This window comes from Pleurodeles waltl, chromosome 9 (assembly GCF_031143425.1).
Source record: "Pleurodeles waltl isolate 20211129_DDA chromosome 9, aPleWal1.hap1.20221129, whole genome shotgun sequence".
Lineage (NCBI taxonomy): Eukaryota > Metazoa > Chordata > Amphibia > Caudata > Salamandridae > Pleurodeles > Pleurodeles waltl.
In genome coordinates, this window is record NC_090448.1 from 1051226828 (window position 1) to 1051254596 (window position 27769).

The window sequence follows — 27769 nt, forward strand, 5'->3', positions numbered from 1 at the left end:
ATTTTTTTTTACGCACACCAGTCAGCTGCGCCGGCTAACGTCATTCCATAAATAAGGCACCCGCATGGTGCTTTGGAATGGCGTTAGCCGGCGTTAACATTTTTGACGCACAACTGCGTTGGCGCAGTTGTGTGTCAAAAAGTATAAATATGGACCTCAGTACCTTAATTATTTTAAATTACTGAAACCAGGTAGTGGGAAGGGTCCATCATTCATTCCACCACAAATTTGCATCAGGTTGTCAGGTTTCCATCCCAGCTGATGAAATAGAAGATTGTATTTTTGCATTCCTTAGGCCAGGGTTTGAAGATTATTTCGGACGTGAGGAATGTTTTAAGCCAATGGTAAGCATTCAGTCCATGAGCAACCGCTTACAATTTAAATCAGGTCATTCGCATACCCAGGTAAGAAACTGACATTTCCAAACCTGCGATTTATCATAACTGCCACCACATGAAGGGCATGCCAGATCACGTATATTCACAATGACAATCAGTTGCTATGTTCTAGGTGGCAGAGGTCCTGCGTACTCATGAAACGAAAAGTGACCATGCCATTGGTGAGGGTCTGAAACTGACCTTTCACAATCAAAAGACCAATTTATTTATGAGCAGCAGCTGTTCACATTAAGGTACACATTCTGTTCGTGGAGCGAAATGAAAAACTGAAGTTTATTAAATACATTATTTACATATTGATCATTCACATTGAAATCAACATCATATTCTAATGAATAGGATTATCTTTAAATGATTACAAAGTAACCCCCTTTGTGACAGCCTCTTCCAGCTGTGTATGCAGTATTTTGGAAAACAATTGCATCTTGATTCCTCATTACTTTATCTGAAACCTATTAATTTTTGTACTCTAAATCAAAAGGCTATTCGATGCTCAAGCTAAAAGCATAGTGGAATGTTATGTATGGTTGTGGTAACCTTCTTGTAGAGTGTTGGCAGGCTTGCCTGAGTAAGGTTTTAATTGGTAGAAGATCAACTCTAGTGCCGATACCAGCACATTTGGCGAAGGATTCAAGTAATACCCTTTGTGACAGTGAGAAATATATCAGGCATACACAAATAACTTAGCAATTCTGTCATTCATCAACTGACTGTTTCACTCACCATAAAGTAGCTTAGGTAGAATTTGTATATAGTTATTTCATTTGTAACATGTTAGGTTTATTTTAGACCTGTTAGCATATACACCCTCTATCTGACTTAATATGTTGATAATAATATTGCAGCTGTCTTGAATTGCATAACATCTAGAAATGAATAGTGGTTACTTTGTGTACATACTGGTGCATTGTAAAATAGTTGAAGATCATAAACAAATTCCATAATGTAGAGCGGGCTCTATTACTCCAGAATTAAATAGGTAGTGTGTTTACTGTCCATTGTAACAGTCAGAAAGTGAGATTCACATCTGGGTGCAAGCAGATTATCATTTTTCCTCTGGCAAGATTGAGAGCATTGTTCTATCAGCGACTGTGACCACAGTTTGTTGGCCGTTCCTGCACAGCCCTTAAGAAAAGCTACTTATGCACTTCAAGGTTTGGGTGAGTATTTTATTGCAGCGGGATACAAGTCATATTCCTGGAAAATGCTACTGTACTTGGGAAAGTAGAAGTGGCATTTAGTGGCTTCTGTGGATCACATTACCACTGTACACATTTGTGCACTCCGGCGCATACTTTTTAGCTTCTTACTGTAAGCCAAAGGGCCCTGTGGGTTGAATGACTGGTGTTGAGAAGGGGCAAAGATTGGGATGCTCTTGAGTGCAACAGTGGTTCGTTTTAAAGATAAATGCAACACTTATTTTGTTTTTAAGTCTTTATTTTTATTTGTAAGACTCTGCATACAGATAAATGGCAGTCTTCCTGTCTCAATCAAGGGAGTTCCAAGGCAAAACCGTTTTCCCTCTGGAATCATATGAAAGTTATAGTATGGTTACAGGCATCTCACTCATAGTCGAACTTTAATCTCCAACTAGCACCAGGAAAGCATCTCTGTAGAAAGCTGGCTCTCTATATGGTGCACTAAAAAGAAGTACACCATGCAGAGTCCGGTGGATCCCCAATTGGTTTGCAGAGGCAAAAGTAGATAGGACTAATGCTCTATATTGTGGGAGCGCAGGCAAGCAATTAGGCATATAAGAGGGTAGTGCTAAACATTGGTTGTACTCACAGAGGCAATAAATGAGAAACACACTCAAAGAATAAATCTGAGACCAATTGAGAAAAATAGCAATTCTTTTTAAATGTTTCAAACCCAAAAACTTTGTAATCGGGTAAGTAGACTTTCAAGCATAAACACTTTGCAGTTTCAGAAATCAACACAGTGTAATTTTCAGACCTCTCTCAATGTTATCCTATGGAGGAATGCAATACTCAGCAAACACAGGGCAAACAATTACTTACAAGGCCTATCTCCTTGAGGTAAGTACTGGGCACTGATCAGAACCACACCAGTAGGTCACTCTGGGCGGTGCTGGGGCAGCTGGGTGCAGGGGTGCAGTAAGGCGTTGGGTGCCCAATGGTTTCCAGTGGGAGTTTGGTCCTCATGAAGAAAGGCTGCAGGCTCTGGCTAGGAAGCCAGTCTGGGACAACAAACAGGTAGTTTGTAGACCTGGGATGCTTGGGGACGTAGGTGCACCTTTGGTCCTTTTCTCCAGGGCCTAGGGACGACTGATGCACAGGTGTCCTTAGATGTTGGGTTTCTCTATCTGGGAGAACTCGCAGTCAGATGGTCCCTTCATGTTGAGGCTGCAGGCGTTGTTGGCACCAGTGACCCACCTCAGATGAGTTCAGGGGTGACAGGTGCAGTAATTGCTGGAGGTGTCGGGTTTCTCTCACCTTAAGGCTGCAGGAGAGGTGACCAGCATGAAGTGTGCAGACAACTTGGGGGCATCCAAGAGGGGTGAACCCAGAGTGGACTATGACTCTAGACAGTTGGGGCATTGGGCTAGCACCATTGGTTTGCTTCACCTCGGGTTGTGGTAGTAGGGTGCAGAGTTCTCTTGAGGTGTTGGGTCCTTGCTGTTCCAAGGGCTACAGAGTTCTTTCTTAAACTTTGTTGCAGAGCAGGTCTGATGCTCACGGGAGTCCGAGTCTTTGTAGAAGGAAGGCAGTCCTTCTGTGTTTCTTGAAGGCTCCGCTACCGATGACTCGTCTTTTGGGCAGACAGAGTCAGTTGAGGTCAGCAGGCAGGTCAGAGAGGCTGGTTTCAAGTCAGCTGCATCTTCTGTTTCTCTTCTGCAGGTGCGACTCTTTTGTCCTTTGCTTCGTAGGTAGACAGGATCTGAGTTCTAGGGTTTAGAACATCCCACGGCTCAGAGAAGCCATCATATAGCTGGAGAACTCGTGGTGACCAGTGTCCAGCACATGCATATAAAATTGCTTTGGTGTGCACTTACCATGTCTAGGAATTGACAAAGACATAGGGGCATATTTGCTCATGCGATATGCACTCACATGTAATATAGTGTTAGGGGACATGGCACACAGGTGGTGTGCCGTGACATGTTTTCAATTTTGGGAGCTCCTTGTCACGCAGCCTGCAATGGCAGTCTCATAAAGTTGGTTCTGGGTCCCTCCGAGTCGCACAAGTTATGCTGCAGCTCTGAGGGGCCCTCTTCAGTACCCATGCCCTAGGTCCCAGGGGTACCATTTACTAGGGACTTATAGGGGCATCAAATGACCAAGTGTCTTGTAGGGAATGAGCACTGGCACAGGGGACCTGGTTAGCAGGAACCAAGAGCACTTCAGTCAAAGTTGCATCTAAAAACCAGAACCCAGCTCCCTACAATCTACCTACAACCAGTGAGCCCTCTAGAATCAGCAGGGCCACAGGGGTTACAATTGAAATCTGGGACCCCAAATTAGACATTGGTAACTGATATGTATCAGGCAGCAACAAAGTAGTGTGTACTTTTTTCAGTAAAGAGAAACAAAATTGTCTAAGTGGACCACTTTTGTGGCGGTGATCTAGTACATCTTTCTTTTTACTAAACGTCAGGAAATGCTTCTGACTATTGTCTTAAGGCTCAACATACAAGAAAGAAATAGGGGGTTCAGTCAATCTGCGGGATTTACAAGTTGTACATTGTAAGTTTAGTCTCCATTTTCTCCAGAATTTCTGTTTAAACCCTGTGGACAGAGCAAGTGTTTTACATGTACACAACATGTCCAAAGACCGGAAACTATAAAACTTTCCATGTGCTAATACTAGAGTAAAAGTTCCATCTAGGTAACAAATTAAGTAGAAATCGTTGTCAAACGATCTATTACAAACACTAAAGTGACTGGCAAGAATTCTGAAAAGTGCAGCATGCACGAAGTACCTTAAAAGCCGAAGGGTATATACTCGAGTACCCAGATCACATAATGTACAACTGGTCTATTTACTGCAGACAGAAACCACAGTTGTAGCATTAATCATGCAATACAAAGTATTTTTTTTTAGTTATCAATAGTTTAGCACCTCTTGCTTTTTTTCGTTTGCGTCTTGTAACACAAATGATATCACGGAAGGTGCAGCCAGTCAGCAGTCTGTTTCAGAACTTTTTAGATTCTTCATGTGTATTTTAGAACATATTTTTAACTTGGAAACAATAATTTGTAATTGTCCTACTGCTTTAGCTGTTTTACGTATTTTAAAGTCCATCTTTTCAGAACTCTACACTCGAGCATCTGTTTCTGCCAACTTCCTCACCACCTCCCTAAACATCTGACCCTGCATTGTGCTGCATTGCACATTCATAGTTGCAAATTGTTTGCCGAAGCACAAGACTGCTTCACTTCAATTGTACTTAGGAAGTATAATTGTAAATTGGCAAGCATCTTTTTTGGTAACCTGTGAAATCCCCTTTTGTTTTTATGTTTATTTTGTTGTCCCCACTTGTCCTTTGTTTTCTTGCAGTTTGTGTAGCACCAGTATTTGTTGCAAGACAAATTAGATATGCCTTATTTGCTTTGTAATTGACAAGTAAAAAACACTGTTCCCTTAAAGGACTTAAAACGTATTACTGAATATATCTGTTCACAATGTAGGATCCGTTTTCTCTAGCTAGTATCCTAGTTGTTGGGAGGGACTACATATTTCACTAAGTAGATATAATATTTGCAAAGCACAATAAACTGCTATATAATTCAAATAACTATCCCAAAAAGTTTATTTGGCTGACTCCAATGTCAAACCATTTTTGCACATTAAACCCTACCCACCATGTCTTTGTCCTCTTTCCAGAAATGGTACTTAGCATAAAAACAGAAGAAATTTAAATGCTGTTCATTTATTGGAGATAGAATGTTGAACAAGAGTATCTTATTCATAAGCAGCACTAGTTCTCCTGCATGCTATTATTCTTTGGAAATGTGTTTACCTCACCTTTTCCATCAAGGTAATGGTCATAATGCTGTGTGAGTCAGACGCTCTGTGCCACATCACATGTTCATGTGGCCTTGTCCATGTAGGATAACAAGAATGCACCCTGTACATCTTAATCAGCATTTGTGGCATTAGAACAGACAGTGAAAGAGTGAACACAATGAACTGTTTTGATTTTGTCTGGGGAAAAAACTAAACTTTAGAATTCGATTGTAGATACAGAGTCTAAAGATATAACATTAGAGATACGTGAAGTCTTCATTGACTAACTTCCAAACCTTAGTTTATGTTCAATTTCTTAATACTTTATAGTTTGATGAGATTTGATATTGCCACCATGCATAGTTCACATCATCGTATGACCAAACACGTTGCAAGAACGTTTTTGATTTAAAAAAAACTTTGCTGTGCTCCTTTGATGTGGCACCCATTCCAGAAGTCATGTTGGTCGAGTCTGGGCTGTATAACCAACATTACCAATCTCCTAACTGAATGGAAATGATGGGTTCTTTCTTCTAAAAGAGCCCCAGCCATTTGCATTTCTCTAGGTCCATGGAATAAAGGCAATTGGAAAGCTATGTCAAGAAATGGACTGATTTGATACAATGTTCCAATGAGCTTTCTCATTTTTATCTTACTTTATAAAGTGGTTTTTAGAAGTTGTGTTTGACTCTGCTCCATGTTGTACTAAAATGTTGCAGCTACCTGTATGACCTCAGCTCGGTTACCATACTTTTAAAAGAAAGTCAAACAAAGAATGTCTGCATCTCTTCAGCATAAGAGCAGAGAGGCGTTTCCTTGAAATAAGGGTGTAATTAATGTCCATTTTCTGACTGATTGTCATTCATAAAGTTACTGGAAAATTGCTGAGCTATTTCACTCGTCCAAACAAGCTAGATGCTTATATTTTACTAGGTGTGACCTCTGCCATGATTCTCCTGTCCCTGATGTGGATTCCCATCTGTTTTGTGATGCAGATCTTCTGAAGAGATTTCAAGGACAGTCACAAATAAAAACGATGTACCTTCAAGAATCACAAAATACTGGATCTTATGATCAAAAATGTTCACCTGAAGTGTTCTTGGATTCAGTGCATCTATTGTATACTTCTGGCAGAGCACAACCTACTGCTGCCCTACTGGATATGTCAGCAGCAGAAAGTTAGCATAACCCCACCATCTACAGTGAAGATTTACTTTTCGTTAAACTGCATGCTAAATATGAAATAAAAGATACTGGTGTCCATTTTGCATACATTCAAAAGAAACAGTAGGCTTTGACATTCCATTTACACACACTGATTAAAACTAACATAAGCAAAACTAATAATAACTTTTGGCATATTGTTTGTGAAAGAGCAGTGGTATCTAGTCTAGTCTAGTGTGTCTTTGTGGTCAAGAGAAGACAATATCTAAAACCATCTCAGTGCACTCCTGCTACTTTACAGGCCCCATTGAAAGAAAATCATTCTCTCATGTGAAGTACCGCAAGACCATTCTACATAACGTGTGTACAATGAACAAAAATATATTAAAGTAGGATGCTCAACAACTTTATATGATTGCACTACAATCGAGATTTGTGATAAATCTCCCATGTATATTTGAAGTATTAGAAACAGCTTTAGTAAATATCCCTAAAGGCAGCATCTCAGAATTGTCTGTAACGTGTAACATTTGTACAACCATTGTTATACAAGCAAGTAGACTGAACTCTGAATCTTTCTGAATAAGGATTGATCATATTTTTTGGGAGAGAATATAGCATGTTGCTGTTTTTTGCGATTACGCCAAACTATGTCATTGTTAATTGACAGTGAAAGGATACAAACAATTCTTAAATAAAGTCAAAACACTGGTGATCCACGATTCTGCAGAACAGGTAGATATTGTATTTGCAGCAAAATCGAGGATTTTTTGCACACACACAGGGCAGATTATCATGCGCTAACAGTTCACTGGAGGCCGCGTTGACACAGGGAAAACAAATGTATTTGGACTTCAAGTGCTTGGCGATTTTTGTTCTTTCTGCAACACTTGGGAAATTTCTGGTGCATGTACATATGAAGAAAGCATTACAATTGACCGACCAATAACAAAGGACGGATTTCATTCATGCATCTACATTTAAAAATTAGTATTCCTGATTTATATTTTCTTTCTGTCTGACTCTTCGGTAGCTTCAGGCTGTGGTGCAGGAAAGGCATGGTGGTACAAATGTCTGTGGGTAGCTGCTGCACTGTAAAGTTTGTACAGGGCCTGCAAAATAAAAAGAACATTGTTTTGGAAAGTTAAGAATATGAGTGGTGTGATAAAGACAGCCATGAAGCACACATTAATTCTGCAAAACGAAATCACTTGTACATCAGAATACCAGGCACAAAATACTGTGCTACAAAAATATTATTGTAAAATATGAACTACTAAAATATTGTAGAGGTAAGAAAATAAGGGCCATATGTACAAACACATTTTCCCATAGACACAGAATGGGTAAAACCCTTTGCTACATCTGGCCCTAAGTTACTTATCTGTAACTGTGGTTCTCCAGTATTGGAATTTTTAATAGATTCACATGCTTGAATCATTCCCTGTGGTCGAGATGGGAGCCCCAGGTAAAATATAATAGCAATGCAAAGCTAAATATATATATGTATTTTCTTTCACAGCCATCCCACCTCCAGGGTCAGGTTCACAGCACCGCGGACACCGTATTCAGGTTGCCAATATAATTTATTTGTTTTTATATTTCATTGTCTGTGCTTTCATGAAGTGCAGAGTGCAAAGGGGAATTAGGGCCGACGTGTTTTGACGTAATGCCTTCGACTGGACTGTATATGTATCTATATAATATGAAGGCCTTAGGCTCTTCTATTGTGCAACCTAGTATAGTCTAATAAAAAAAAATAAAAAAAGGGGGACCAAACCTATCTTTCAGCCAATCAGGCTGCACTACCCTCTAGAACACTCCTGCGAGAGGAGCTCCAGTCCCTCAGATTTTCCAAGGCACATGTGCAGGAGATCCTTAGAATAGGAGGGCAAGGTGAGTTTCACCAGGGAGAAGGGAGGGATTTCATGTGAATCTTAGAAAGATTCCAGTAGTGGAGAACTACAGTTACAGGTAAGTAACTTATTGTCTTACTCCAGTATTGGAACTTTCATAGATTCACATGCTTGAATCAGAGTAGTCAGTAGTAATAAGAGCACATTGCTATATGATAATTGCAGCATACCACTCATGTCAAATATCACATAGAAAAAATTATGCTAAATCATATTATCCAATATTGAACTCTGTACTTGAGGCATAAAATGTGGTTACACAAATGAAAACATTCCCATGCTGAGTTAGTAAATAGAGGAAAATATATAATCTCTTTAACCCGTTGGGTGCTTGTGACGTAACTGTTACATCCTACACCAAGCGTTCCCTCCCTCCGAGGGCCTCCCTCCCACCACCTCAGGGCAGGGCTACAAGGGGAATCACTTCCCCTTCTACCACCACCCTCCCACCCCTATCTAATGACGTCAGTGCGTAATCGCACACAGACGTCATTAGATGCTGCCTGATGCGCTGGAAGCGCGTAGGGGGAGAAGAAGGTGAGTTTTTTTCTCTGGCCCAGGGAGGTTCGGGGGGATTCCTCTAAAAGAAGCACCGGGGGAAAGGAAAGGGTTTTCCTTTCCCTCGAAGTCTCTTTCACCATTCCTGCTGCCTGATCAATGCCTACTAGACACCAGGGATAATTGTTTATGTTTTGTTTTAGATCAGTTTCACTATGGGGGAGCGGCTTCTCGGGCAAGGGTCGGTCTCCTAAGGGAGCATGAAGGTTTTCGCCATTTCTGCCCTTTGGGGCAGATTGGCTGCTTATTTTTAGGCCAATCTGCCCCCAAGGGGGGCAGAAGTCCCAGCGATACCAGGGGTGTTTTGCTCTTTGTTTTTTTTTTTTTGTAGGGGGGGTGGCCCCTTAGACAAGGGTTGTCTTTCACCCCCTCAAAGGGGGCAATGCACTGTTGGGCAGTCCTGCACCCCCTGGGCGTAGATCAGCCTATTTTTTTTTTTAATGCTTATCTGTCCCCGGGGGGCAGAATCCACTTAGTGCCAGTGATCTTGTGTGCGTGCTTTGTGTGGGGGGGATGGCCCCTTGGGCAAGGGTTGCCCCCCAAGGGGACAATATATTTTTTGCCATTTTGGCTTATTTTGTTAGGCCCATCTTCCCTCAAAGGGGGTAGAAGCCACCAAAACACCAGGAATTTGTGTTTTTTGTTTCCTTTGTTTTTTAAATTTGTGTTGGGGGGCAAAGCACTGTTGGGCAGTTCTGCTCCCATTGGGGGCAGATCGGCCTATTTCTTTTACGCCCATCTGCCCCTAACAGGGGCAGAGACCACTAGACACCAGGAAAAATGTCTAAATGTTTGGTGGTGGGGTGTTTGTCAACTGGCGAAGTATTTGCATTGGTAATTATAACAGTTTATTTCTCCTTTTTGTTCTAGTTCAAAGCTTTTGCTTCCTTTGCTGTGGCTCGTTGCGGTTTTGGCAGTGGGTGACCAGCGGTTTGCGTAGTTGCATGTTTTAGGTGAGTAAAAAAAAATTACTCCAAAGGAAAATTGTTGCCATGCATGTGTTGTGTAGCCATTTTCGTTCTAGCTTTACACGTTATTTTAGCAAACTAGGCCTGCCACTGTGCACTTTAACCTAGATATATTTTATTCAGTTTTGTTTGTTTTATTATTTTTTACAATAGCCATATTTGCGGTCTTGTTTTATTTTGTCTATCTTGCTGTTCTTTGCCTGCACTGCGTTCTTAAACAAGACATTTCTTTCACTCTGTGCTTTCTTCAAGACTGCAGTAAGATAGGTTGCTGGGAAACGTGGTAACGCTTTGTCTCTAGTATTCATACAAACATACACACTCTTACGTGGGGATCCTTTCTTGGAACATCGGCTGTTTTATTATAAAAACAGTACTTTTACCCATGTATGTTAGAGGGAGATTCCAGCCAGAGGTCCACGACTGTACACTGATAGCTGAGTGCTTTGCTGCAGCTGCTTATGTAGACTACAGGTCTCTTGCTCAGGTATGAGGGATGATGTCTTCCCAGGGGAACCTGAAGGGCACAATTAGAGCTTAACATGCTGTGCTCTAACATAGCCTAGGTAGGAGCTATTTTAATGATTCTAGTGACAATATGGTAGCGTTATTTTTACGCTTCACTCTCCTTGTCACGATTTTAATCCTGTCATGCTTCATCGTCCTACTTATTGCAGTGCACGCTTTATTGTCTAAGATGCAGTTACTTCAATAAACCTTATTGAACTATATTCTGCCTCTGGTTGTCCTTGTATATGTGAGACTAATGTAACTGAGAGAAACGGATGAAATCTGCGTGACCACGATTTCCCTGAGGAGTCAATTGTATCATGCGCTTGCTTGCCCTATCATCCCTACTTTTGGTTGGAGATGAGGCACTGCTAGTTAGCCGGAACAAATCCTTGATTAGGCAGACAGGTGTCACCTGTAGTGGTTTCAGACTCAGTCCCCCACCGTGCAAGTGATCCTGCTGCCCAAATCCAGTAGTCTCATTAGAATAATGAGAGCCTACGTGACATGGCGCCGCCAACGTTTGATCAGGCTCTAATGTTTGGGTCCTCCTGAGTATCTCTGTCTCACTACATACAAAGACACCTCAGTACTATATACAGAGACGTCCGTGGTATTGAGGGTTTTCTTCCTCAGCTAAGTAGGGAGTACCTAACTAATACTGTAGGTGTTCAAGCTTGAATCCTAAAGCGATAATCCCCATTAGGTGTGCTTATCTCTGAACTAAATGTACCATTCATCATGGCAAACCCGCAACAGGTAGCAATTGCATTTAATATGCAACCACCCCTTACTGCACATTTACTGGCACATGGCCTAATGGCCTGGAAGCTCCAGTTACAATTGTTGTTGAGGCTCATCCAGCCTGTAGAACAGACATTTTCTATTCCTGGGTCACATTTCCAGCAACTGATGGGAACACAAATACATTTCATCACTATACACCTGCAAACGTACCTGCACAAAACAGAGCAAATGCTCATCTAGAAATACCTCTATCTTATCAAGAACACAATAATTGGCTTGATGGCCCCCTACCCCATACAATTCTACATGTTAGGTTAGGTCCTCTAAGTAATGATGGTCCTACCTGGCCTTTATTGGCCACATATACACCTCACCCTGCTGCAGCGAACCTAACTGTAGCTGAAGTCCATCATTTATATGCTGAGCTTACGGTCACATACAGACAATTAGTAAAATTTGTAATGCAAACATTAAACACAAACTCAGCATGTGATGCTCCGGCGCAACCACATGCAGTAACGCCAGGCATTAATCCTGTGACTGTACATTCGATCATGGGTAAAGTACCAGCCAAATGAGAAGAGATTCAGTTTTGGTTAGCTCAAAAAATAAACGCATTGGAAGCAGTATTTCCCAGTACGGGAACTCAGGATAAGCATGGAATATTAACTATGTGCTTGCCATTTGGGATGGTTCCCACAGTAGATAACTACAATACTTGAGGCACGGTATTTGCCACACTCTATACTACCACACACAGTACACCGACACTCACCAATTTACCAGACGTGTTAAAACAAATTCAAGATGAATACGGGGCTGCCCCGGCCCTGGATTTGGGGATGCAACTAATGGGCAATTTTGCCACAGTTTCCTCAATCATATTAAGTAACCTTAAAGGGAAAGCAGTTGCACTAGCAGTACGCATGTGGCTCTTGATGTTCATCCACAGGATCAAGAACGTGAGCTGCTAAAGATTATCGTGGAGACCTACTCTAACATTGTTCAAGATAGCCTGGGGGCCAGACCTACAAAACCACAATTTCAGGGTAAATCTAATAAAGATTCTACCAAGCAAGCTCCTGAGGGTACTAAGAAACGCTGGGATAAAAAAACAACAAACACCAAAAAAAGAAAGGGGAGAATCTCCACGTACAGAGACCCCACAAAATATATATAATCTCAGAAATAGAGATAATATAAAAAGGCCTGACAGGTATCAATATACTGGTACATGCCAATCTAGTTCCTTTCAGGACTCACCGGAAAAACACAGTGAGAGAGGTGGGCTGTCAGAGCGAAGAACTGAGTACGTGAAACCGAGACAGGCATCACAACGCTCTACAGAAGTTTCTGTTAAAAAAGAAGAGAAACTTCCCTAACAAAAACCCCACTTCAAAAAGAAAAAAGTGGCAGCAGTTGCAGTTCGACATGCCACTCAAGAAGAGGGCTCTATTGAAGAACAAGAAGTGTGCACTAGCGCTGCTAGACAGCGCAGCAGAGGTCACATTAGTTCACCGGAATCTTCAAAAGCATCTGGAGGTGAAAGCAACTGATGACTTCTTACAAGTTGAAACTGCAGACATGCGTGTCTCCACACCTCACAGGGTGTACAAAGGAATGTTACAGTTAGAAGGAGACATTGAATGCACAATCAACGCAATATTTTGGGACCGCATCGTAAACATATATGATATTCAATTGGCCGAAAGGGATTGGCCACCTTAATTTGCCCGTACTTGCCCATATGGGAAAGATGTTCTCAAACCTTCTTTCTCACACCTTGTTCCATATGAGCTCGCAGAATCCTACCCCATCGATTGGGCATTGGCGCTGGCACCTGCGTTATATCGCAACCATGCAGGGTGGGATGAAGGTTCTCCCTATCATGTAATTCCAATTAAAAATCAACCTCGACCCCAATAGCCAGTAAAACATGATGCTAAAGCACCCGTAAGGGAAATCCTCACACAACTGGAGTACCAGGGTGTAATTGAACCCTGAGTCTCACCAATGAATAATCCCTTATTCCCAGTAGCTAGACCATTCGTATTGAATAGCCTTAGACTACAGACATCTAAACGGTCATACACATACATACGCTATACAAAACTCACATAGCACAGCACTCATGAACAACATAGGGTGTAAAAATACAAAACAACACTGGACATTTCTAATGGTTTCTTCTGCCAAAATATAGCGCCTGAGAGTAGGGACCTAACAAGTTTTAACGCACTAGGCTCCCAGAAAAAAATATGTTGTTTACCCCTGGGGTACAAGAACAGTCCAGGACTGTTTGTGGCTCGTGTGACTTCAATATTGCACGACATTGACCCTGAAGCATTGTCCTATGTAGATTAAATTTATCTCACGGATGATGAATTTCTGGAACATCTAAGATGGGTAGCCCGCATTGTTGTGGGATTTGCCGAATTCGGTTATAAATTCATTTTCAAAAAAACAAAAATAGCCTTCCTTACTGTCCTGTTTCTGGGATACGAATAATCAAGTGAAGGCAAGATCCTAGCACCACAATTCTTAGAAAAATGTGCAGTTACAACCTCCAAATACCATTAAAAAAAACTCCAGTCACTATTGTGTTTCCTAAATTTTGGCAGAATTTACGTTCCAGATTACGCATCACGTATAAGACCATTATATGACTTAATAAGTCCTGACTTTTCCAGTAAATTTTGGACAGTCAAACACACACACATTCTCAGAGCTTTGCAAACAGACATGCTTGCAGCACAACACCTACACACAAGGGACAACAAAAAAACATCTGGTCATCAGAGTAATTTCTGGTGCCATTGGTTTCATCTATGTAACTTTCAATGAGGGTGAGATAGTCCAGAGAGCATACAAATCGCATTTGTACTCAGCAGCAGAGTATCTCCAATCCCAGCCCTTGAGGCTGTTACCAAAGCCAGCGTTTCAAATGCTAAAGCATTACATCCACGTTGGTTCCAATGGGCAACGTCTCTGACAGCCACTGATGTTGACTATATATTTTGACCCAAAGTTACAAACTCAAGAATGTTTGCGTTATGAACTAGAATATTCAGTTCCAGCAAATATACTGCCTATTGATAAATATCAAAGAGTCATGTACACCGATGGCTCAGCACAACCAGCAACAGGCACAAAGCATCAATACGCCACTGCTTGCGCAGTCATAAGTGGCTACATGGAGGATAATACATTTTGGCCCCAGCATACATTCACGCAAACCCTAAGGTATTTCACAGCTCAACTAGCAGAGCTAAAGGCTCTGGTGAGGGCACTGGAACATATGAATCCTGCACAGCTAATACTGATTGTCTGTGATTTGTACTGTTGTGTCCAGTCCTTCAATGAATACCTGCATTACTGCCGCCAAAATGGGTTCAGAGATTCTAAAGGCAACACCATCCATCACAGACTTCTGTGGGGGAAAGCAGTGGATCTGAAGGAAACGCTACCAAACGTCCATGTTGTACATACACTTGGACACCAGCGTGTTGGAATACACATTGCTGGAAATACACTGACTGATGAAGCGGCCAAATCAGCAGTAGCCACGGCTTCTGTTGCTGCAGTAACTCGCTCTGGAACTAAACCGGATGATGACATATGGGCTGCAGTGAAAGCCACGACTGAAGGCACCCCCTATCCAAACGCATTTCCCGCTAAATATTCCTACTGAATGGGAGACTTCCTTGGCGCAGAAGTAAGAATACCAGGCGTGGGAGTTCGATAAATTCCCAATAAAAAACATAAGATCAGAGTTGATTAAAGCAGCGCATGAGGGGGTTGCAACTGCCCATGCTGGTGTCGCAGCTACAATTCCCTATTGCAAGCACTTTATTGGTGGCCAGGTATGTACAAACAGACCAAGCAGTATGTCCTTTGTTGTGACACTTGCCAACAAATTAAGGGTTCCACTGTCAAAAGCCCACCACAGACACCCTTCTTAATTTCCAACAGACCTTTACAATGTGTGTACTTCACCATTGTGGTCCCCTAACACCAGACAGTGCATACAAATAAACTTTAGTCACTGTTGACTCTTGCTCCAGATTTCTATTGGTGTGGCCACAACGCTCAGCTGACGCTCGGACTGTTATGAAAGATTTGCAAGTCTTTATTAGCAAATATGGACAGTTGCGGCTTTCCACTGCGACCAGGGCCCTGCTTTTGCCTCAAGGGCATTCAGGGACGCCATGGCTTCGTTAGGGGTCCAACTCCATTACTCGTCTCCCTTTCATCCTGAGGGAAATAGTGTTGTGGAGCGACCAAACTGTGATTTAAAGCAGTCTTTAACAGCCAGAGTATTAGGTACAGGTCATAGTTGACTTAATCGCCTGTATGGAGTCCAGAGAGTACTAATAATCTGCCTAGAAGGTACCTGGGGGGATCGTACTTCATACGAATGCCTGTTTAAAACTCAAATGTATGTTCAGATCTTGATGGTCCTGGTGTGAAGGCGGCAGAAACACCTTTTGACATAAATGAATGTGTCACTGTCTTGCAGGAATTACAGCAGTTCTGTGACGGCAACGCTTCCCCTTTGCAGGAATTAAGGATGTACCAATAACATCTACCGGCTGGATTGCAAAGGTTGGGTATCTATTATGTGGAAAAGTTGCTGTGAAAAAGGAGTTTGGCCCTTCTTATCGTGCACCAGTCCCAATCCTGGGAATACACGGTGCCAGAACTGTCATTCTACCACTGTTGCCTTGTGCTAAAGAAAACCGCTTTATATCTATCGACAATGTCAAGTTACACCATGTGGCCAATCATACACAGCAAACCAAGAGGAGCAGGCAGTAGCTCCCGAATCCCTCTCACTACTGGCCGAGATGCCCCTCTACAAGTTTTGAGCAGGAACGATGATCTTGCATTAATTCTACTAACATCTGTTACAACAAACGATATAGCGATTACTGATCGATTTGACACAACCTCTACACAGACGGATGCCATCATTTACTGTGAACCACTGCAGGAGACCCCTACCAATTCCCCTCCTACAAATAAGGCTCCAGCTTTTGCACGAATTGCTTCTGGATTCTTTGCCCATGTCAATGACACTTTCTCTGACTCATTTGCCTCTTCTACATCTGAACTGCCAAAAGCACGTAAGCTGATAAACTGTCTTAAAACAAATTACTTTATTTTCCCATGGAACTATCTTTGGCTTTCCTTGACTATATTAGCTTTGCTCCTTTGCATTGGCTTTGTCATAACATTCTTTCTATTGATACATGGTCATTACCTTCCTGAAAGTCCGACAGTTGAATTGGTGGATGAGGTCCTAAAACCCCATTTTTCTTCTCACAAAGTCTTCATAGACTGGTCTTTAGTGAACATTTCCGCCATACCAATTCCTGATGGGATTGTTTGGGATAAAGTAATATTTGATATATACGGCCCCACGGAGGTCATTCAAATCCCATATGTGTATAAACTTTCAGTGAATGATGTAATAATACTCAGAGTTGTTTCTGATGACTGCGATGTAAAAACAGTTGATTCCATGATTGCAGTATTTTACTCTATTTGAAAGTGAGGATGTTTATCAATCTAAAATGAATAATGGTGACATGTTTTGCTATAATTATTATGGACACCATTTCATTCACAGAGCAAGTAGCCCAAAGACTATTTTTAATTACACACAATGGGAACATTGTCCAACTCCACCACAAGGGAGTTCTAAAACATATTCTGAAAAATTAGCATTTTTTTCTGGGCACAATGTTAAAAATGCTGAGCCATATTATTTCAAATTACCATTGATGGAAAATGTACATATATTACTGACAGATACGAAATTCATTTATTCGGTTTCCTTTGTTTCCCGGTTGGCGATAGAAGGCTATGAATATTGGCTGAAGTCGATAGACTGTGTGGGTGACAAAAAATTGGCAGATAAGGGGGAAGGAAGCTTTATTTAGAGCATGCCTGATACCTGTTCAAATGATATGTTTACATGAAACTGTACAACAGACAATTTGTTTAGGCTTAGCAAAAATTAAGGAATTGAACGCGCCCAGTATTCCGGTCCCTGCAAAAGTTTACAAATGGCAAAAGTATATAAATGCAACTGAAGATCAGCTTGATAAATGGGTCCAGAATGGCATGCACGTTTAATGCTTCACTTTTCCGTCCTGGCGGGTGGTTATTGTGGCCAATAGATACCAACGGGTGTCAAAAACGTTATATAAACTCCGCATGGGTTTTTAGAACAAGTCGGCCAGACTCTCGTGTCATCTGAACATGTGGGTATAGTAACAACATACAGTGTAGGGAAACTATGCCAGCAATGGTTGAAGAGTTCCTCACTAGATACTGTTAGAGAACACCTCAGTCTAATAACACTGACTTACAGGATTTCCTATTTGGCCCCAGAAAACATTGCAGAAAGCACTTCTTATATGCCGTTTATGATGAAATTTGGAAACTATCTCAACAAGAAGCTGCTGCCTGGTTAAGGCAAATAGATCAGGAAAACTTACAGAAGGCATTAGCTGCTGTAGAGTTGTCTTCTTTACACCATGGACAGAGTCAACAAAGGTTCATTATGCAGTTGGGTTGGACACTACAAACACTGAAGACAGGTCACGTTCTCTAGCAACACGTTAGCGCAAGGGACATATTTTCCACATTTAATTTGCCGCGACAACAACAACTAATGACTGAGGAAGAAGCAACTTATGTCATTGTAGGAAGGTAGCCTCTTTCTAGCCTTGTTACCCCCACTTGTGGCCTGTTTGTTAGTATATGTCAGGGTGTTTTTACTGTCTCACTGGGATCCTGCTAGCAGGGCCCAGTGCTCATAGTGAAAACCCTATGTTGTCAGTGTGTTTAATATGTGTCACTGGGATCCTGCTAGCCAGGACCCCAGTGCTCATAAGTTTGTGGCCTATATGTGTTCCCTGTGTGGTGCCTAACTGTATCACTGAGGCTCTGCTAATCAGAACCTCAGTGTTTATGCTCTCTCTTTGCTTTAAAAATGTCACTGCAGGCTAGTGACTAATTTTACCAATTCTCTGTGGCACACTGGTACACCCATATAATTCCCTTGTATATGGTACTTAGGTACCCCAGGGTATTGGGGTTCCAGGAGATCCCTATGGGCTGCAGCATTTCTTTTGCCACCCATAGGGAGCTCAGGCAATTCTTACACATGCCTGCCACTGCAGCTTGAGTGAAATAACGTCCATGTTATTTCACAGCCATTTTTCACTGCACATAAGTAACCTATAAGTCACCTATATGTCTAACCCTCACTTGGTGAAGGTTAGGTGCCAAGTTACTTAGTTTGTGGGCTCCCTGGCACTAGCCAAGGTGCCCTACATCGCTCAGGGCAAATTCCCCGAACTTTGTGAGTGCGGGGACACCATTACACGCGTGCACTATACATAGGTCACTACCTATGTATAGCGTCACAATGGTAACTCCGAACATGGCCATGTAACATGTCTAAGATCATGGAATTGTCTCCCCAATACCATATTGGGGGGACAATTCCATGATCCCCTGGGTCTCTAGCACAGAACCCGGGTACTGCCAAACTGCCTTTCCGGGGTTTCCACTGCAGCTGCTGCTGCTGCCATCCCGTCAGACAGGATTCTGCCCTCCTGGGGTCTGGGCAGCCCAGGCCCAGGAAGGCAGAACAAAGGATTTCCTCTGAGAGAGGGTGTTACACACTCTCCCTTTGGAAATAGGTGTGAAGGGCTGGGGAAGAGTAGCCTCCCCCAGTCTCTGGAAATGCTTTGATGGGCACAGATGGTGCCCATCTCTGCATAAGCCAGTCTACACCGGTTCAGGGATACCCCAGCTCTGCTCTGGCGCGAAACTGGACAAAGGAAAGGGGAGTGACCACTCCCCTGACCTGCACCTCCCAGGGGAGGTGCCCAGAGCTCCTCCAGTGTGCCCCAGACCTCTGCCATATTGGATTCAGAGGTGTTGGAGGCACAATGGACTGCTCTGAGTGGCCAGTGTTAGCAGGGTACTTCAGAGACGCCCTCTGATAGGTTCTTACCTCTCTTGGTAGCCAAACCTCCTTTTCTGGCTATTTAGGGTCTCTCCTCTGGGGTATTCTTCAGCTAACGAATGCAAGAGCTCACCAGAGTTCCTCTGCACTTCCCTCTTCGACTTCTGCCAAGGATCGACCGCTGACTGCTCCAGGACGCCTGCAAAACCACAACAAAGTAGCAAGACGACTACCAGCAACATTGTAGCACCTCATCCTGCCGGCTTTCTCAACTGTTTGGTGGTGCATGCTCGGGGGTCATCTGCCTTCACCCTGCACTGGAAGCCAAGAAGAAATCTGCTGTGGGTTGACGGAATCTTCCCCCTGCTAACGCAGGCACCAAAAGACTGCATCACCTGTCCTCTGGGTCCCTTCTCATCCTGACGAGCGTGGTCCCTGGAACACAGGAACTCTATCCAAGTGACTCCCACAGTCCAATGATACTTCAGCCCTAGTTTGGTGGAGGTAAGTCCTTGCCTCCCCACGCTAGACTGCAACCCTGTGTACTGCGTGATTTGCAGCTGCTCCAGCTTCTGTGCACTCCTCCAAGGATTCTTTCATGCACAGCCTAGCCTGGGTCCCCAGCACTCCGTCCTGCAGTGCTCAACCCTCTGAGTTGCACTCTGACGTCGTGGGACCCTCCTTTATGACTATGAGCCAGCTCCAGTTCACAAATCTTCTAAGTGCCTGCTCCGGTACTTCTGCGGGTGCTGCCTGCTTCTGTGGGGACTCTCTGAGTTGCTGAGTGCCCCCTCTGTCTCCTCCTCCAAGGAGCGACATCCTGATCCTTCCTGGCCCCTAGCAGCACCCAAAAACCTCTACCGCGACCCTTGGAACTAGCAAGGCTTGTTTGCGGTATTTCTGTGTGGGAACACTTCTGCAACCTTCAGCACGCAGTGGGACATCTTCCATCCAAAGGAGAAGTTCCTAGCTCTCTTCGTTGTTGCAGAATCCTAAGCTTCTTCCATCCAGAGGTAGCTTCCTTGCACCTTCATCCGGGGTTTCCTGGGCTCCTGCACCCCCCTCCCCCCCGGACACTATCATGACTCTTGGACTTGGTCCCCTAGCCTTGCAGGTCCTCAGGTCTAGGAATCCGTCTTCAGTGCTTTACTGGTGTTTGTGGTTCTTGCAGAATCCCCCTATCACGACTATTGTGTTCTTTTGGGGTAGTAGGTGTACTTTACTCCTACTTTTCAGGGTCTTGGGGTGGGGTATTTTGGACACCCTAAATGTTTTCTTACAGTCCCAGCGACCCTCTACAAGCTCCCATAGGCCTGGGGTCCATTCGTGATTCGCATTCCAGTTTTGGAGTATATGGTTTGTGTTGCCCCTAGACCTATGTTTGCCTATTGCATCCTATTGTAATTCTACACTGTTTGCATTACTTTTCTTACTCTTACTTACCTGTTTTGGGTTTGTGTACATATAACTTGAGTATATTACTTACCTTCTTATTGAGGGTACTCACTGAGATACTTGTGGCATATTGCCATAAACATAAAGTACCTTTATTTTTAATAACTCTAAGTATTGTGTTTTCTTATGATATTGTCCTGTATGATATAAGTGGTATAGTAGGAGCTTTACATGTCTCCTAGTTCAGCCTAAGCTGCTTTGCCATAGCTACCTTCTATCAGACTAAGCTGCTAGAAACACCTCTATTCTACTAATAAGGTATAACTGGACCTGGCACAGGGTGTAAGTACCACAATGTACCCACTATAAGCCAGGCCAGCCTCCTACAGTCATGTTAAATATTGAGAAATTAGAAAAGTTGCCTTTTACTGTGGCTGAAATACCATCTATTGAGTGGTTAATACACAGGGTCATTAATCTGCCTATTTCAACACTTCAATTCACGTCCTGCTTAAAACACATTCCAGTAGGCAGATATGAAAGGCTAGGAGATAGTTACATCCATGAGGTGTGGGAGCTACCCTTCTCGTACAAATGTCTCAGTGGCATGAAAGAGGTCTTTCTTAGTGGTAGTGAATGCAAGACTTCTCTCAGCCATTCGATGGTTTGTAAACAGCTGTCCTTGCACGGGGCGTGTAACGCTTCGGCAGCAAACTTGGCTTGTTATCTGAAGGGAGTTCCAGTCCCCTTGATTAGACCTGCGTTTCAGGTGCTCTCGAATGGCCGCTGTGTCCTCCTCAATAGTGAAAACTGTTGTGGGATGCGAGCCAGAATAGTTTGTCTTTTTGGTCTCTTAGACTGTTACATGCTGCGGGAACGTATTTTTCCTCCTATACGACAGAGGGAAGAAGCTGAGATTTGGCCCCATATTGCTACTTCAAATGTGAATTATGACAAGTTGAGCAGACTCAAGGCTTTGTTTCCAAAACATGTGGCGCTCATATCTGCACACGAGACCTATGCGCTTCAGGTGCAAAGTCCTCAGCAGAGATACAGTCCCTTTTAAGTACCAACTTTCTGTACAGGGGTATGCCCAGATGTGGGTCCCTTGCTCGCTGTGTCACTGGATTCAAGCTAGCCTGGCTGATGAAGAAGGGTGATACCCTGAAATCGGTCCCAGGATGCTTGTTTCCTGTCCAGGGAGGACCTGGCCTAGCAGTTCGGGCTGGACTGTTCCCATGGGGAACAGCGTCAAGATTGATTTGCATATGTCTGGGTTCAAACTGGGGTGATGTGGCGAGCAAAATAACGATGGATTAAACCCAAATCTGTGACTGGGGGTGAGTGTTTGAAAAGTTTCAACACTCCGTCCATCATTTTATTTTGTTTTGTGATGTTGCTTTGTGTGCCCTAAGTGGCCGGGGTATGCCCAGACATGGGCCCTTTGCTTGCTGTACCACTGGATTCAAGCTAGCCTGGATGATGAAGGGCGATACCCTGAAACCGGTCCCAGGATGCTTGTTTCCTGTCCAGGGAGGACCTGGCCTAGCAGTTCGGGCTGGACTGTTCCCATGGGGAACAGGGTCAAGACTGATTTGCATATGGCTGGGTTCAAACTCGGTGATGTGGTGAGCAAAATAACAATGGATTAAACCCAGATATGTGATTGGGGTGAGTGTTTGAAAAGTTTCAACACTCGGTCCATCATTTTATTTTTTGTGATGTTGCTTTTCTTATTCAAGTTTGCCTGATCCTGAAAGCTGGGAAGACAGAGATTTTAGCACCACAAACCCTTTGTTGATGTCATCTTCAGGTAAAGAACCACAAGCTTTCTTCTGCAGCCCTTTTTCCCAATTTTTTGAAAAAAAATAAATGTTGCTGTGTTTTGGCTAATTTTTTGATCTCCTTCAGGGAAACCCACAATCTCTGGGTACCCCTAGAATCCCTCTGATGTTAGAAAAAAAGGACACAAAGTTGGCGTGGGTAGCGTATGTGGACAAAAAGTTATGAGGGCCTAGGCGCAAACTGGCCTAAATAGCCAAAAAAAAGGCCTGGCACCTGAGTGGGAAAAGGCCTGGCAGCGAAGGGGTTAAGCAATGAGCTAAACTAGAAAGAAGGATGGTGGTAAGGAAAAGGTGGCTCACCTTTACCGAAAAAGATGCCTGATATTGCTTGGCCCACTGCAATGTCACCTCTCGGGGTAGAGTCCAAACAGTAGTTCTGTGTAAAGGTGAAGGGTACTCTTCCAGGTAGATGCTCTGCAAATTTCCTCAAGTGGTACACCAACAAACAGAGCAGCAGACTTTGATACCGATCTTGTGGAGTGGGCATGTACTGAAGTCTGTAATGGTTCTCCTGCTGCCTCGTGACAATATTTTATTGCAGCAACTTTCCATTTGGCTATGCTTGGTTTGGAAAGGGGTTGCCGTTTCTGTGGTGCGCTATGCCCCACAAATAGTTGGTTAGACCTACGGAAAGACGCTATACTTTCTACGTAGAATTTGATGCATTGCTTGATGTCCAAAGAACGAAGAGCCTTTTCTGCCGGTGGTGAAGGGTTTGGAAAGAAAACCTTTCCGATTATGGGTTAATTGAGATCAAAGTCTGAAGGGACCTTAGGAATAAACTTTGGATTTGTGCATAGAACTCCTCTGTCTTCTCTAAATTGTAGGCAGGGTTCCTGTATAGTCAGAGCTTAGATTTCACTGACACGCCTGGCTAATGTTAGAGCCACGAGAAAAGCAACCTTCCAAGACACATACTTTAACTCTGCTCTGTAAATAGGGTCAAAAAGGCGTTTCATGAGCTGTGACAGTATCATGTTTAGATGGCAAGATGTAGGCGGAGGTCAGAATGGAGGGCAAATTCTAAATAGGCCCTTAAGAAACTGCTTTATTAGCCCGGAAGACCATAGTGCGGGAAATCTGGATGATCGTTTGAACCTTGATATAGCAGCCAGATGAACTCTGATGGATGCGTGAGTCAAATTTGAGCATGTCAGATGTAATGGTATGGCCAAATCTGTTCCAGTGTCGAGGATAGATGCGCTCCTGTTGGCACCATACGCAAAATCTTTTCCATTTGTGAAAATAGGTTTTGTTCATACTTTCTGCCCTAGTCCTGGAAAGTATTTCTTTACATTTAGGTGTGATGTCTAGATGGGCGAATTCATTGTGTCCAGGAGCTAAGCCGATACGTGGAGGGAGTGGAGAATCCGGGTGCAGGATCTGTCTGTTGCTCATTGTCAGTAGATACGGAGACACTGACAGCGGGATGTGAGGTTTCTCTTACAGTAGGAAAAGCTCTGTAAACCAGCATATGCGGGGCCCCCTTCAGGCTATCAAAACTGTTCTGCAAGGTTTGTTCTTCATCTTTGCCAACACCCTTGGAATCAGGGGAATGGGTGGAAAGGCATAAGCAAAGATTCCGTACAAAGCCATCTAAAAAGCATTTCCCCCGGATGGTGATGCCAGCTTGCCAAAATCCAGAATTTGGTGTTCTGGGGAGTTGCAAAGAGGTCTAAGTTGAGTTTCCCCACTGCGAGAATATCTGATTAATTAGGTCTTGATTCAATTCCCACTTTTGGCATGCAAAACCTAGTCTGCAAAACCTAGTCTGCTTAGGGTGTCTGCTATCTCGGTTTGATTCCCTGGGACATGTTCTGCTCTTAGCTGTACTCAAAAGATGGACCATTTCCGGATTTCTTGTGATTCTCAAGAGAGTAGAAGTGATCTTGTACCTCCTTGTTTGTTTATGTAGCACGTTGCTGTGGTGTTGTCCGTTTGTATGACACCCACAGAGTTTTTCATCCTGGGAAGGAAAGCCTGCAAGGCTAGATATAGTGCCTTGAGCTCTAGCAGGTTGACGTGACAGCTCTTGTGTGGTGTCTGCCATTTGCCACTGACTTGTAAGTCTTGAAGGTATGCTCCCCAACCATCCAGGCAAGTGTCTGTGGGAATGATCAACAAAGAAGGTTGAGCAAGGAATGAATGACTGGCTGAAACCTGTGTTTGCAGTGTCTACCAAGATAGAGCTTGTATCATAGTTGGAGTGACCTTGATGATGTCCTAGTACGAGCCTGATGCATGTCTCCACTGGAGCTCCAATTCTTCCTGAAGGGGTCACATTCGAATTCAACAGTATGGAACCCAGTGGGATACAAGCAGTCATCATTCCCAAGAGGGAGTTGTATAGGCATCCTGAAAGGCTCTTATTTCTGAACCACCTTTGCTAGTGACATTAGTTTGACGTACCTTTCTACTGTGGGGCAAGCCTTGTTCATAGTGTTGAGGTTTGCTCCAAGAAAGGTTATAGTCCTTGAAAGCTGGGGATTTGACTTCTTCCAATTCAGGATGGAGCCTAGCTCATTTATGAGGGCAACACAGGCTTTGGTAGATTCCTCTGATGATTGTTTGGAGTCCGCCTTTATCAGCCAATCATCTAAATATGGGAATACTTGATGTTTTTGTTTCAGTAGAAAAGCCGCTACAGGTGCCAGGCATTTTGTGAATGTTTTTGGGGCTGATTTCAGACCGAAAGGAAGAACTCTGAATTGGAATTGGCTCCTGGCTACTGTGAATCTCAGGAATCTCCTGTGAGAAGGATGGATGAGGATGCGAAAATATACATCCAGCATGTCTAAAGTTGCCATATAATCCACCTGGTTTAGTCATTGAGAATATCTTGCAATGTTACCATGTGGAACAATTGTTTCTTTAGATATTTGCTGAGGTCCCTGAGATCGAGAATAGGCCTCTATTCCTTCTTTTTCTTTGAACGAGAAGGAAACATGAGTAGAACCCCTTCCCTTGCTGCATAAAAGGGACTCTTTCTGTTGCTCCTTTTTGCAACTTTGTGTTGATCTCCAATTTGAGTAGATGAAGATTTTTTGGAATGGAGATGATCTTTGGGTTTAATGGCGGTGAATGAGTTAACTCTGGCATATGCCCAAATTGAACAAGGTTGAGGACCCATCAGTCCGACGTTATTTCTTGCCATCTTTTGATGGAATCGGATATCCTTCTTTCTATTGTCATTGATGGGGAGATGAGTAGCTGGAGCCGTGAGCGGGTCATTGGCGATGACCAGGTTCATTTTCCTGATGTATTGATTACCCTCTAGGCATAGGTTTGTTTTAGGCCGCTTGAGGTGGTGGTTTCTGGGAGTATTGGGATCGAAACTGTTGCAGGAGGGATATCTGTATTGTTGAAAGCCTCCTCTACATGAAAGGCATACCTCGTCCTCTGGCCCCACAAAAGGGCAGTTTTTTGAACTGTAGAGTTCCCAACGATTTAACCGTATCAGTGTCTGTTTTTATTGACTGAAGTGCCTCATCTACATGCTTACCAAAAAGGGCCTCTCTTTATTTTGCACTTCAGGCCTAAAGGAAGTAGCATTAAGCCAGCCCTGTTTCCTGAGCACAGCAGATCCTGGTAGTTGTCTAAAGGCAGTGTTAGCGCAGTTTATACTTGCGGTGACGTGCGCTCTCCTTCATGCAAAAACTTTTTTTATTCCACCTTAGGATCTTCTGGGAGCTGGCCTTTTTATGGGGCAATGTCACCCTAGAACTGTCAATCATATCTGCCCAAGACATACAGAGAATTTGCTGCTCAAACATAATAATGATGACATCGAGGAAAAGCATTTTCCAATGTTATCTAAGCACCTTCCTTCTTTGTCTGGAGGAGCAGAGATCGCGGCAGATGGGTTCTTGGATTTTCTTTGGGCTGCCTGCGTGATTACAGAATCGGGCTTTGGGTGACCAGTCAGGCAAGGTGGGGCATCCTCCGGGGCTTTGTATTTTTTCATCAAGATGTGGAAGAGCCGCCATCACAGAAGCCGGATTGGTCATAACTTTTAGGCCTTCTTCCAGATGTAATTGACAGTAGGCATGGACCTTACACTCTTCTGGAGAGGTTCCTTAAAATCCTATAAGAAACAGTCCATCTGTTTGGTAGGCATGGAGAGTGCAAACCTCTTAGCAGCTCTTTGCATCAGGTTGTGAAAACCCCCAATGTCTTCAGGTGGTGAGTCCACTGGGTAGGTGATGGAGAAGATGGCGTAGGGGTGAGGCATTCATCCCATTCAGTATGTGCTTCACTTCGCTCTCTGGATCATGGAGAAGGGGTGTACGTGGTCGAATCGATGTTTGCAATGACATAGGTCTGTGTGCTGGCATAGATGGCGGAGAAGCTGTTGATGTTAGCAATGACATAGGACTCTGTGCTGGCATACATGGCGGAGAAGCTGGAGATGTGGTCATAGCAGATGTTTGCCATTTAAGAGTTGGCTCTGATGGAAAGTGCTTTCAATAATCTGAAAGCGTTAGTTGTAAGTCTGAAATTAGAAAGTCAGGAAAACAAACCATTTGTTCTTGGTATGAGATGGTCGTATTCCTCCTCATATTCTTCCTCTTTTTCTTGGCACTTAATGTATAATTCTGAGGGACTATGAGCAATCCTAAAGGGTCCCTCCTCTTAAGAATCTTCTTCATTTAAAAGGTGAGCTGGTATAAGAGGTGGGAGAGGTGTGCACTGGAGTTATAAACCTTAGTTTTTTGCCTAAATATATTTGTCATCGACGGGTGAGTGATTTTTATTTTGAGTGTCGTCAGTGTTGTCGCTGATGCCGTTGTGGCAAAGAGGTGGGGATCGATGATGGAGCCGTCGACGGTGTAGTCATGGGCACCGTCGACATGGATGATGCCGATGAGAAAGAAGGGTTGGTAGACAATGTAGTAACTGTGGTTGTCGTCGTCGAAGATGCCACTGTATATGTTCTTGTCGCCTACACCGTCTTCTCGATGGTGGAATACTCGCCGACGGTCTGTCAGCAGGTGGAGCTGAGGACGGTTCTTAAAAGGATGTCTGTCCTTTGGTGGAGATGTGGGCGGTTCAGAAGATGACTTGGAAGCCTTTTTTGAAGAGGTAGCCATGTCTTTTCTTCTCCTTTCTTGAAGAGGTTTTACCTTCCTGGGGAGATGCTAAAGGGCTGCGACCTTTGTAAGACCCATGAGTGGTCTTTTTAAGGCATTTTTGGGCTGCTACGAGGAAGTTGTTGAACGGGGAGACCTTTCCCTCTTATGAGATCTTTTAGAAGACCAAGAAGAATCCTCACTGTCTGAGTCAGAAACAGGCTCTTTCATGCATTTAAGTT

The 27769-nt window shown here is 43.4% G+C and overlaps 1 protein-coding gene across 3 annotated transcripts in view; it reads right to left on the reverse strand.

The window, feature by feature from the left end:
- Positions 1 to 647: 647 nt before the first annotated feature.
- The window catches only part of ATL1 (atlastin GTPase 1), a 177547-nt gene continuing 150425 nt past the window's right edge, over positions 648 to 27769 (reverse strand). The window contains exon 13 of one of the 3 annotated variants that reach the window (XM_069208685.1): positions 648 to 7645. In XM_069208685.1, coding sequence (XP_069064786.1) covers positions 7569 to 7645 — 77 coding nt within the window. In that variant the 3' untranslated portion in view covers positions 648 to 7568. The remainder of the gene's footprint in view (positions 7646 to 27769) is intronic. The other 2 variants (XM_069208686.1, XM_069208687.1) reach the window with 2 other exon arrangements.